Below are 12,271 nucleotides of genomic sequence, written 5' to 3'. Positions count from 1 at the left end.
GCTATCTTAATTCTTTCTTTTTGCGCTGAACGCTTAAAAAGGTTGAGTCAACGATCTGAGAGAAAACTTGTTGTGTTGTGTCAAAATCACTTTTTGTGAAATATCTGTAAATATCTCGTCACCTGTCCCTACTGTGTGTGTTTACTGAAAAAAAAAATCCAGTGTTAACGCTGGATTTTTTTTTTTACAAAAAGTGATTTTTACAACAAGCATTCTCCATAATCGCAGACTTCACCTATACCTTCATGCTGTACGCTCAAGTTTTACGATGAACTAAGATGTTCTTCCCTTAAATTAACCTCTTCTTTCTACTGTTGCTGTTAATGATCATTTCACAGATGCTCCATCATTCACAATGAAGCTCGAGCCTTCATATGTGGTGAAAACTGGAAACCCTCTGAACCTGTCCTGCAAAGTGCAAGGCACGCCTGTGATTAAGATCACATGGTCTAAAAACGGCTCAGAAATCTCTGCAGACCACAGGCACAAAATGTCCTTCGACAATTCTCTAGCCACTCTGGAGGTAGAGGATTGTTCTGTAGACGATAGTGGAGATTATGTCTGCAAAGCATCGAGCGAGGCCGGCAAAGACCAAACCAGCAGCTCAGTATCAGTCAAAGGTTGGTTTACTTTGGTTGTATTAGATAAACTTTGGTTATATTAGATAAACTTTAGACTGATGGCTTCAAGTCTGGTCCACATTGGTCGTTTACATCACTGTCTCCAGTCAGCAACAACCCTTGAAGTAAACATTATTCACAATGTTTAAAGATGTTTTCATCCACTTCATTTCACCGTCTATATATTTAGTCATTTGCACCACATGTAGGCTTACATACAGATGAATTATGCTGTTAAAATATTGACTGTATTATTTTTATATTTAAAATAGCTTATTTTTCCTACTTCTTATATTTTGTTATAGTTATGTTAATATTAGTTATTTATCTAATGTAGGCCTATCCATAACTAAATACTCGCAACTACTGTAGGCTATTCATATTAATTTTGATTTGTATTAAATTACACAGCAGAACAGGTTACAAGGTAAAACAACTGAGTACAGCCATTAGAAAAGCAATGAAAGCAGTAGTAAAACATACCGGCTTTAGGTTAACATTGCAACTGTAAAGTATACACATAATAAGAAAGTGTAGATTTTTTTATTTGGAGTCTTCGAGCAGTTAAATGAACTGTGTGGACCAGACCGGCATTAGGACACCAAACCTAACTATTCAGCCCTCTTATCTATTCCCCATAAATATAACATTTTATTATTATCTTTTTGCTTTCATAGAGCCTCCAGTGTTTGTGAGGCCTATCGAATCGGCCGAGATGTTAAAGGGGTCGAACGTTACCTTGGTGGGAACCGTTACTGGTTCTCCTCCGTTTGAAGTCATTTGCTTGGTCAATGATAAACTGATCATAAGCGATAAGAGGCATGAGATGAGTGTTGAGAACGACCGTGTCACTCTCCACATCTCGAACTGTGACATCGGAGACGCTGGGAAGTACCAGTGCACGGTCTCTAACGATGTCGGCGAGACATCTTGCTCTTGTGAGATGACACTCAAAGGTTAGTCTGAGGACAAACCAGGGTTATCTTTTATCAATTCATACAACTGCCTACAAATAAAGTTTTTTTAACAAATTAAAAATTAAAAAGTTAGGAATAGTAACGTTTTCAAGGTCCTACATATATGAGTTTTGAGGCTAAAACTCTTTTGTTTGAAGGGAAACTACCATCATTTGAGCCAAGAATTTCACTTTTGCAACTTCCCAACTTTTATTTTTCCAATTTTATACAATTCCAATTTAGGCTTATTGGAAAGATTTTGGCAGCAGACAATGCGCAAATTCTTGTGTGATAACAAACACTTTTCTCAAATTTTACTTCAGCTGATAGTTCTATAATATTGTAGTTTTTAAAGAGATGAAGAAGCTAGAAAAAGATTTTATCGAGGTGTTATAGAATTTGTGGATGCAATGTGGATCTTGTGTGTGTGTGTGTGTGTGTGTAAAACCTCTTCCGCTTTCAGTCTGACTTGTGGTCTTCTCCCACTAGAACCACCAACATTTGTTCAGAGACTAGAGAACATGGCTTGCATGGTGGGCACTGAGCTCTCTATGAAGTGCATCTTGTCTGGATCACTTCCCTTGACCGTGACCTGGACGAAGGACGGTCATGAGGTCACTGATGACGAGCACATTAAGATGTCCTTTGACACCAAAACGGCTGTGTTGAATTTGAAAAATGCTCAGTTAACACACGCCGGGAAATATGTGTGTGTGGCACAAAACAAAGCCGGGACTCAGCGATCTACCGCTGTGCTCATAGTATCAGGTTTGTAGGACGTTTATGAATCTTGTCATTTGTCTTCTCCGTTGCTATTTATACGTATGTCAAGCTTGATGTCTTATTTGTCGCTTCATAACACCTGTGATTGGTCGCAGTTAACTCAGCTTTGGATTGTGTTCTATTAGGAATAGCAAGTTATTTCAGAACATGCAAAGTGCAGGGTTTAGTACAGAGTCTGGAAAGTTTCTAAAATGCTTGATTTGAAAGCTGAACAAGTTACCGGATATGCTGGATTTTCTGCATATTGACTAGACTGACTTAGGGATCTTCCATAAAGAACTGTCTATTTTACACAAAATGTTCATCCTGACTTAGAAATATTATTGAAAAATGTTCAATTGCCCATATTTTGTTAATAATGTGTAGTTCATATTTATTATTATTTTTCAATAGCTTCCATATCATGTCTCAAGAAAAGAATACAACATAGGACACGACTTTTAATATACTTATTAATTGTTCTTGATTTATATTCTTCAATTTTACTTTAAACTTTATGAATTTCACTGTGACCCAGGGCGACATGGATAGGTTTGACTGCATGTTTTCTGGTAAAAATACGCTCAAATCCAAACGGGCGAAGGCAGGAAAAGAGCCGATCTCCGGCCAAGAATATAAAATACTGTGGCCAGCTTGAGTTGCTTTAATATGCAGAGGCAAGTTGCTTTATAGCAGCTGTGCTCTTTGTGTAATGCAACTACAAGCATTTACAATCCACCGTCATTGTCAACATAGGCAGAAGGTCACTTACTCTGACTAGTTTGACCCATGGTTCAAAAGGGTTAAACACTGTGTTAATAATGCTTTTCATTGCATTGTGTTCACAGAGAGATATTGTATAACACCGTTGAGTATATAGGATTTTTTCTGGAGGTGTGGGGGGGGGGAGGGAGTGGTGTATAAGAAGACGTTGATAATTCCAATCATAGACTTTCAGGGGGCTGCCCTACAACAGGCACACAACACTTTACGCTTTCTGGTTTAAAAATACATATTGTTTTAAATTAGACATTCCAACATTTGTTAAGATGATAGAAAACATCTCCACTGGGAGAGGTTGGGGTCTTTAGTTGCACCTAGGTTGGTTCTCCGAATCTTTCTGTACGATGGCTAAAAGATAACTTGAGACCAGAGGATACAAAGATCGGGAGAATAGTTGAGAATAAAATGGCTTCTCTTAGGATTATTGCCTGTGAGGCATTTCACGGTGGGAAATACACCGGCCAGGTGGTGAACCAGGCTTGGCAGGACAAATGTGCTTTGCTGCGCTATCAGTGCAAGGTATCTCTTGATGGTTGCTTCCTAACAATAATCCTTACTCTTAACGCCAACAACCAACCTACTGATCCTTATTCATTGGTGTTTTAGAGGCATATACTATCCAAGAGAAGCCAAGGGTAGTCAAAGTTACTTGTGGAGATCCGGTAATACTCGATTGCAGGTTAGCTGGAACTCCTCAGATGAGTGTTATGATAGGCCTATAGATAGATATATGTGAAGCCACGCACTTGGTTGGAAGTTGCAGCTTAAATAGCTGTATTAGGTGATTGTCAACATAAATCATACAAATACAGTCCCATTTTACTGATAAGGCAATGTATGAAATCATAGCAGTGTTTTTTTCCGCATTTATATTTTTAAAGCTTTGTGGTCCTGAAAAGAAGTTGAACTTTTATCTTGAAAGTGATGGAAATGTCGTTGAATTTTACTCTTAAGAAACTGTACGAACCCTGAAAGTGCAGCAGAGTTAATGGTGAAAGGTTGGAATCTTTGTCTTTCTCTTTATCAACCGCCATCGCCGCTTAACTAACTCGCATCTTTTCTTCTTCTTCCATGTTCACAGCTCTTCTCTTAACATTTCTTCTTTTCCAGGAATATCTGTTGCACTTTCAAAGCATCCAGTCATCTATCTACAAACCTCCTCAATATGTCACTGTGGTTCTCAAGTGTTTAAAATGCATTACACTAGTTAACATGACTCTTTTTGACTTTACAGAACCACCTCAGTTTGTCCTGAAACTCCCTCCCACAACCTTTGTGAGGTTGGCTGAGGAATTCCGCTTTGAATGCAAATGCACCAGCTCATCTTCCCTTAAAATGTGCTGGTTCAAAAACGATCAAAAGCTATCGGACGGAGGCAACTACAAAATAACGTATGTCGAGTCGACTGCGTACCTCCAACTACTCAGCACTAAGTTTGAGGATAATGGAGTCTTCACGCTTGAGGCTCATAATGATGCTGGCAGTGCAAGCTGCAGCTCTGTTCTTACAGTACAAGGTCAGCTATACAAAACTAAGTCTTGGCTATACGGTTTGGTTTTGTGGAATTTTCACCCGTCTTTAAGTTTTGTAGCATGACACAGAAGGAATGGAAATCCTGCAGTTTTGATATCGGGAATCCAGTCTAAAAACTTTAGCATGGATTTCAACAACCGTATTTGTTTTTCTATTGAACATCCGACTTTTATCCTCCAGTGTGTCTGAATGCCCTCTTCTTCAAAGATACGTTTCTCACTGATTTTGATGGAATGACCTACAGTTTACCTTTGAATTACTTAACCTTTTCCATGATGTTAATATGTTATGACCTAGTCCCAATCGTAGCATGAAAATCATTCTCTTGTGAACAATTTCTTGTTATTTCTTTCAACGCCTGGATGGATTCCCTCAAGCATGGACTGATCTTAAGCATGATACAAGAGTTTCTCTTTCCAATGGAACTGCCCTACCGACCGATAAATTTGCTTGCCATTGAAGACTTGCTTGTTACTTTTGTTAATATAACTTGATATATATTTTTCAGATCCCCCAACCTTTATTAAAACTCCAAGCCCAGTAGAGGGTGTTAAAGGCAAAGATGCTAGCCTACAGTGTGAGATGTTGGGCACTCCACCTTTCAAAGTTAACTGGTTCAAAGACTTGAAGCCACTGAAGGAGAGCAGGAAACATAAGATGGTCAGTTCAGGACATTCCGCTGCTCTTCACATTATCAAACTGGAGCAAGATGACGCTGGGCTTTACGAGTGCAAAGTGTCCAACAATGTAGGAACTGAATCCTGCCGTGCTCCCATTACTCTTAAAGGTTAGTACAGAATGAGAGGCCATTTCCTCAAAGCTAAAGTCTTAAAGGTGGAGTCAGCGATTTTTGGATAATGCCTGTTGTCAAAATCACTTTTTTTTTTAAATCAGTGAATATCTCCTCACGATCCGCGTTTTGTCTGTGTTGTGTGTGCGCTGAAAAAAACATCTGGTGTCATTACACAGCCTAGGCTCTGTAAACTGGTATGTACTGTAAAGAAAGGGGGCCCACTTTCCTTACACTACTCCCAATCGGCAAAACACCGATTAGTTTTCAGCACACACACAGTACAGACAGGTAGCAGATCATCAGGAGATATTTGCAGATTACGCCAAAAAGTGATTTTTACAACTAGCATTCTCCAGAATCGCTGACTCCACCTTTAATGCGATGACCCCTCCTTACCTATAATCTTTCCATTATGATCCAGCAAAACCAGAGTTCGTCAAGAAGCTTTCGGACCAATCGGTGACGATCGGTCAGAAGCTAACGCTGACGGCTAAAGTGCAAGGCTCCGAGCCCCTCACTGTGTGCTGGGTTCAGGACAAAGATCACATTCTCAGAGACGGTGACAACAGAAAGATCACCTTTGAGAATAACGTGGTCACTCTAGTCGTCCCCACGGCCGACCAGACCACCGCGGGTAAATACACCTGCCAGCTGAAGAACGACTCTGGAGTGGTGGAGTCTGTCTCCCAAGTGACCGTTCTAGGTTTGTAGATCCTCCCGACTTTAATGCAATTAATCGCGATTAAAAAAAATAATTGTTTGACAGCCCTATTTACTATATTAGAACCAGTGACAGTGTAAGGCTCTATTTAGCTTAATATCTTCTTCCCTGATATTCTAGAGCCCGCTGCTATCGTGGATAGCCCCGAGTCTTTGAACGTGAAGACAGGAGATAACGCAGCTCTTGAAATCACAGTTTCTGGTTCACCAGACCTGAAAACTAAGTGGTTCAAGGACAGCGAAGCGCTCTCCGCTGGTGCCAAGTACCAGATGTCCTTCGCAAAGAAGGTGGCCACCCTGAAGATCCGCTCTGCTGATAAAGCAGATTCTGGAGAATACAAGCTTGAGGTTGCAAACCATGTCGGTTCGGCCTCTTGCAAAACTAAGCTTTCTGTCTCAGGTTTGTGGCCCTTGTATAAAAGCCCTCTCACTACTATTTTATCCTTTTTTAATTAGCTGTTAGCTCTAAGAAAAAGCTTCATCACTTGTTGTTTTCTTGACAATAGATAAGTTGATTCCGCCGAGTTTCATAAGGAAGCTGAGAGACACCCACCTCGTTGTGGGTAAGCCTGGTGAGATGGATTGTAAGGTCACAGGCTCGGCTCCTTTAACAACATCCTGGTTCCACAACGGCCAGGAGATCAACCGTGGACCAAACTATGACATTAGCTGCACTGACAATAACTGTAAGCTCATAGTCCCAAGTATCAAGATGACAGATTCCGGCAAATACACATGCAAAGCTGTAAACGCAGCAGGAGCCAGTGAGACGAGCGCTTCGATGAATGTGACAGGTCAGTAGTCGTCAAGAAAGTCGAGAATGGAACAGTTTACGGATTATTCATTTGCACAGGATTGGACTCGTTTAAAAAAAGTTAATGATTATCTTGCAAAAAAATCTTTTTTTATTTGAAACCAGAACCTCCATCTTTCGCGGTAAAGCCCGAAGCAAAGGAGACCTTGCCCGGCAAAAATGTGTCTTTCTCAGCTAAAGTGAGAGGCAGCGCCCCACTGAAAGTCAAATGGTTCAGGGGACCTAAGGAAATGCTGCACGGAAGGGGCTGCGAGATTTCCCTGAAGGAAGATGACGCCACTTTGGTGCTGAACAAAGTGGACAGCTCCCACGCAGGAGAATACACCTGCCAGATCATTAACAATGCTGGGAAGGAAAGCTGCCCAGTTAACCTGTTTGTGAAAGGTTTGTTAGCATGATAGATATCTTCTTTTAACAATCTGTGTTCCTCTAAAGGTGAATTTTATGTGACTTACCTTGGAATTGCCTCTCCCAGAACCGGTCCACTTTGTGAAGAAGTTGAGGGATATTTCCTCAGAAAAGGGAAAGCCTTTGAGACTTGAGGTCTCATTTGCCGGAACACCCAGGGTGAATGTGAGCTGGAAGAAGGATGGCAAGATCATCTGGGCCTCGTACCAGTACAATGTCACCACCACAGACACCTCATGCATGCTGGACGTTCTTTACTCGGAAAGGATGGAAGCAGGCGGTAGATACTCTTGCGAAGTAGACAACGGAGTCGGAAGTGACCGTTGTGAAGCAAATGTGTCAATTCTAGGTAAACAATTCACCATGTGCATGTTTATATTTTTAGTTTTCACTTGTAATAATTCATTTTCCATCCACTACATCTGTAGTTGAACTAAACCCATCTTCATCATCATCATCTTTCACTTTAGAACGTCCATACTTTGTTGGAAAGATGGAGCCAATGGAGGTTATTGAAGGTCAGGAGTTTGCCCTGAAATGCCATATTGCAGGAACTCCTGACATCTCCGTAGCTTGGTTTAAAGCTGACGGAAAACTGCGAAAGTCAGAAACTTGTTCAATGGACTTTGCAAGGGGTGTCGCCACTTTGAAAATGACCAAAACTACCAAGTTTGATCAAGGCGAATACTCATGCAAGGCTGAGAACCGGATCGGTATGGCCTCTGCCAGCTGTAAAGTGGTGGTGCAAGGTGATACTCATTTTCCATACACCAACACACATTCTGTTCAATGGGGATGAAATTCAGAAGACCTGCTAGTTGTACATGTTAATGGATACTCTTTTAGTCGATGTCATAGTCTTGAGATAACCCCTTGTGTAATATTAATCTCTTGCTAAATACTAATGTCATAGTTCTATCAGTTTTGTTGATATCATTTACATTTTCATCCATAAGAGCTAAGAGCTAAATGCATGGCAACAATCATTATAATGAGCACGCTTCTAACGCCAGCATTGCTTCCCTTACTCAGAACCTGTGCGCTTCGTCAAGAAGCTTGAAGACACCACTTTCATTGTGGGCAAGCCGCTGAAGCTTGTCTGCTCATACGTCGGAACACAGAGGATCAACGTCACGTGGAAAAAGGACGGCAAGCTGATCTGGGCTTCCTATCAGTATAATGTTAAAACTAATGGTTCAACATGCATCTTGGAAGTCCTGAACAGCGACAGACCAGAAGCAGCTGGAACTTACACTTGCGAAATTTCCAACAAAGCCGGAACAGATGTCTGCAGCGCCCGTGTCGGTCTAGGTAAAGTCACAAACTCTTTAAAGCCTCTGGAAACCTGGTCTAAAAAAAAAGTACAAAAAAACCCCAATATATTATATTGAGGTTTGGGTATCTCAACCTTATAAAACTTAGTTAAAAAAACTTTTTTACCGTCTTAACCATTGCCAGGACTGTGTGGGCGTGGCCGTATGAAACGGTCTCCCCTGGAAACAGAACAGTTTGGGCAGAGAACAATGTGATTGTTTTAAAATACTTATTGTGAAATAAGAACAAGACCATAGCTTGCGTCATCTAAACTGAATTTCTGTAAAGTTTATCAAATTAAATAGCAATATTTATTTATTTGGATTGTATGGATAAATATGCCTTACTCTTTAAAGATGCTTAGTATGATGCAACTAACTCCCCAAATTACATATTTAGAAGGATGTTGTGGATTTGGGTTTACAGGGGCTTTATTAACACAACATCTGCTTTTGAATTCATCAACCAACAGAGGTTTTCCGCTGTTGTGTGGTCATGGTACAAGTAGTAGTCATCTAGAGCTAAGGTTATCACAAATATTTGAGACTAATACCTGACTGCTAGCATAACATAATGAAGCCAACATGCTAACTAACCCGACCATTACCCTTTCTCAGAGCCGGCTTGCTTCGTGCAAAAGCTGGAAGACACTTATTTCAGGCTCCGCGAACCTCTGACGCTCAAGTGCTCGTACTACGGAAGCCCGAGACTTTCCGTGACTTGGAAGAAAGACGGAAAACTCATCTGGGCTTCGTATAAGTACAACGTCAAGACCACCAAGGACAGCTGCATCCTGGAAGTGCTCAACAACGACCGGGAAGAGGCTGCCGGAAAATACACATGCGAAATTTCTAACGTTACAGGAACCGATATCTGCCATGCTAATGTCAAACTAGGTAACCCAACTGCAGCAGCTATCATCACTGCTATGGAGTTCTATTCTTATCGTTATTCAAGAGCGTGGGCTTTTGGATTTCACGTTCAGAATATTTCATAATTTTTTTCTCTCAAACTATATGGCGCTTTCCCACCGCATGGTTTCCGGCTCTACTATACTCTACTCGATAAATCATGCTCTCATTTCAAAAGACCACCCTCTTGAATAAACATACAAGGATTTCACTTTCAATAGCACACAATGTAACCTGCTTTCTCAATGCTGAAATACAACTGCTCATATCGACTAACACCACTATTGCTCAATAATTTTCTTAGAACCCGTTCGGTTTGTGAAAAAACTGAGAAACACCTCCTATAAACTCGGCCGCCCTTTCACGCTGGAGTGCGAATTCACTGGCAGCCAGAGGATTCACGTCAGCTGGATGAAGGACGGAAAACCCATCTGGGCTTCGTACCAATACAACGTCAAAACCACCAACTTCTCCTGCGCCCTGGAAGTTCTCAACAGCGACAGCCGCAAAGCCGTGGGGAAATACTCATGCGAGATTTCCAATTCAGAGGGCACCGCTATCTGCCATGCTCTGGTTAAGATAGGTAAAGCCACACCAAAGGCACTCCAAAACCGGCACATTTCAGTTTTGTCATTTTCACTTTCAGAATATCGCCAGCAGACTGTTGCACCACCTATGAGTAAGTTCAAACATAGCCATGTTGAAGGTCATTCCTAACGTGCCTTGGAGTTTATTAACCTAGCAAGACCAGCCTGAATTTGCGTCTGAAAACGTGATTTTTATGTCACAATATTTTGGTTAGTTGGGACGTTACACCAGTGTAACTAAGATGACCCTTATGTATCCTTGGTGCAACCAAACGCTGACACAGCAATCAAACTCACTAGTTTCAACGCATCGTTATGAACTTAAGAGAGAACTTACACATAGCTGATGCAACAGGCTGCTGCAGACCGATCATTTTATATCAACATGCCTTTGCTTTGCTTTAACATAAAAACATGCTACTTGCTAACCAATTGCTTTCTTTAGAACCTGTGAGCTTTATTAAACCGCTGGAAGACACAACTTACAGACTGGACCGGCCTTTGTCGCTGTACTGCGGCTTCAGTGCTAGCCCCCGGGTCAGTGTGAGCTGGAAAAAGGACGGCAAACCCATCTGGGCGTCCTACAAGTACAACGTCAAGACCACAGATAACTCCTGTGTCTTGGATGTTCTGAACAGCGACCGGTTAGCAGCGGCAGGCAGATACTCCTGCGAAGTCTCTAACTCTGAGAACAGCGCTGTCTGCCATGCTAAGGTCACACTAGGTAAAACACCAAACGGCGATGGCTCATTGATTTTATTTTTTTTTAGTTTTCAAACAAAAACATGATTTTATTGATGTTGGGATTAATGTAGGGACCATATGCTTTGTCTGTCAATGCAATGAAAAATATTCACCTATTCACCTACCTGTGAACATTACATAATTTACATCAAATTAGAGGTGAACCAACTGCAATTTGACTAAGAAGAATTTGTAAATAGTCTATTTATCACAACAGTTCCCAATTAAATGCACTAAATAATAATTTAGCTTCATGGAACATTAAAATCTCATAATTTCTCGCTATGTTGTTTTTGTTATTAAACTATTAAAAATTGAAAGCAATGAGCCTTACTCGTGGTTTTAACTCACAATCACAATTATTGGCAAATTTGCTTCACTCCATTTCACACACTGCAATGCTCTCAGGCTATGCTAACCGCTAACACCCTTGCTTCTCCTAGAACCTGTGCGCTTTGTGAAAAAGCTGGAGGATCTGACCTTTAGGGTTGGCAAGCCTCTGCGTCTTCACGTCGTGTACAAGGGCAGCCAGCACGTGCACGTTAGCTGGATGAAAGACGGCAAACCGATCTGGGCTTCCTACAAGTACAACGTCAAAACTACAGACAATTCCTGCGTTCTGGAGATTCTCAACAGCGACAGAGAAGAGGCTTCTGGGAAATATTCCTGTGAAATCTCCAATGCTATTAGCTCTGCTGTCTGTCAGGCTAATGTCCGACTAGGTAACTTTAGCCTCCTAGGGTTGGGCGGTATGGTCCAAATCGTATATCACGGTATAAGTAAGTGATAATGTATCGCGAACGGGTCACACTCAAGAAATAAAGACAGACAAGAACCGGAGCCCAACGCGCATTGGGTGGATCTTAATCACATTATCCCGCTTGTCACACAGCTACTAACTAAACAGGTTGATCAATTGAATCAACATATTGTTTAACTTTGGTTTTATTGATTTAGATGCTTTTATGGCTAACAGTACAAAAAATAGTCCGCTACGGTTGCATCTCATGTCGTCTTGACTGGATTCTTTTCCGAAATTAACCATGACTCTGAAGTTCCTTGCTCTACACATACATTCAAAGTAATGTTGAAAAATTATCATTTCTTTACGCGGTAAAGCACCACACACATCTTTTGGCTTTTCCAACATAGCATACTGATTTGCGTGCTTCATCTTTAAGTGGTCGAAGAGTTTTTATCCGCTGCATCATAAACAATATTGCCAATAATTCACTTGGTATATACCGCCATACCGCCCAACCCTACTGCCTCCTAACACATTTGCTCACTGATTTGCTAACAAATACAGCTATGTATCATTGCTAA

The 12,271-nt window shown here is 41.1% G+C and overlaps 1 protein-coding gene across 1 annotated transcript in view; it reads left to right on the top strand.

The window, feature by feature from the left end:
• The window catches only part of ttn.1 (titin, tandem duplicate 1), a gene marked incomplete at its 5' end in the record, with an annotated part of 234,322 nt that overhangs the window by 37,325 nt on the left and 184,726 nt on the right, over positions 1 to 12,271 (top strand). The window contains 11 exons of the mRNA XM_080038532.1: positions 339 to 620; positions 1,298 to 1,576; positions 2,066 to 2,344; positions 4,356 to 4,637; positions 5,163 to 5,441; positions 5,869 to 6,150; positions 6,289 to 6,567; positions 6,674 to 6,961; positions 7,087 to 7,365; positions 7,457 to 7,738; positions 7,860 to 8,138. Of these exons, the coding sequence (XP_079894658.1) occupies positions 339 to 620; positions 1,298 to 1,576; positions 2,066 to 2,344; positions 4,356 to 4,637; positions 5,163 to 5,441; positions 5,869 to 6,150; positions 6,289 to 6,567; positions 6,674 to 6,961; positions 7,087 to 7,365; positions 7,457 to 7,738; positions 7,860 to 8,138 (3,090 nt within the window). The remainder of the gene's footprint in view (positions 1 to 338; positions 621 to 1,297; positions 1,577 to 2,065; positions 2,345 to 4,355; positions 4,638 to 5,162; positions 5,442 to 5,868; positions 6,151 to 6,288; positions 6,568 to 6,673; positions 6,962 to 7,086; positions 7,366 to 7,456; positions 7,739 to 7,859; positions 8,139 to 12,271) is intronic.

The sequence above is a fragment of the Ammodytes marinus genome (genome assembly GCF_949987685.1).
Source record: "Ammodytes marinus genome assembly, chromosome: 12".
Lineage (NCBI taxonomy): Eukaryota > Metazoa > Chordata > Actinopteri > Uranoscopiformes > Ammodytidae > Ammodytes > Ammodytes marinus.
Note: the sequence above shows the minus strand (reverse complement) of the source record. Positions and strands in the feature narration are given on the sequence as shown.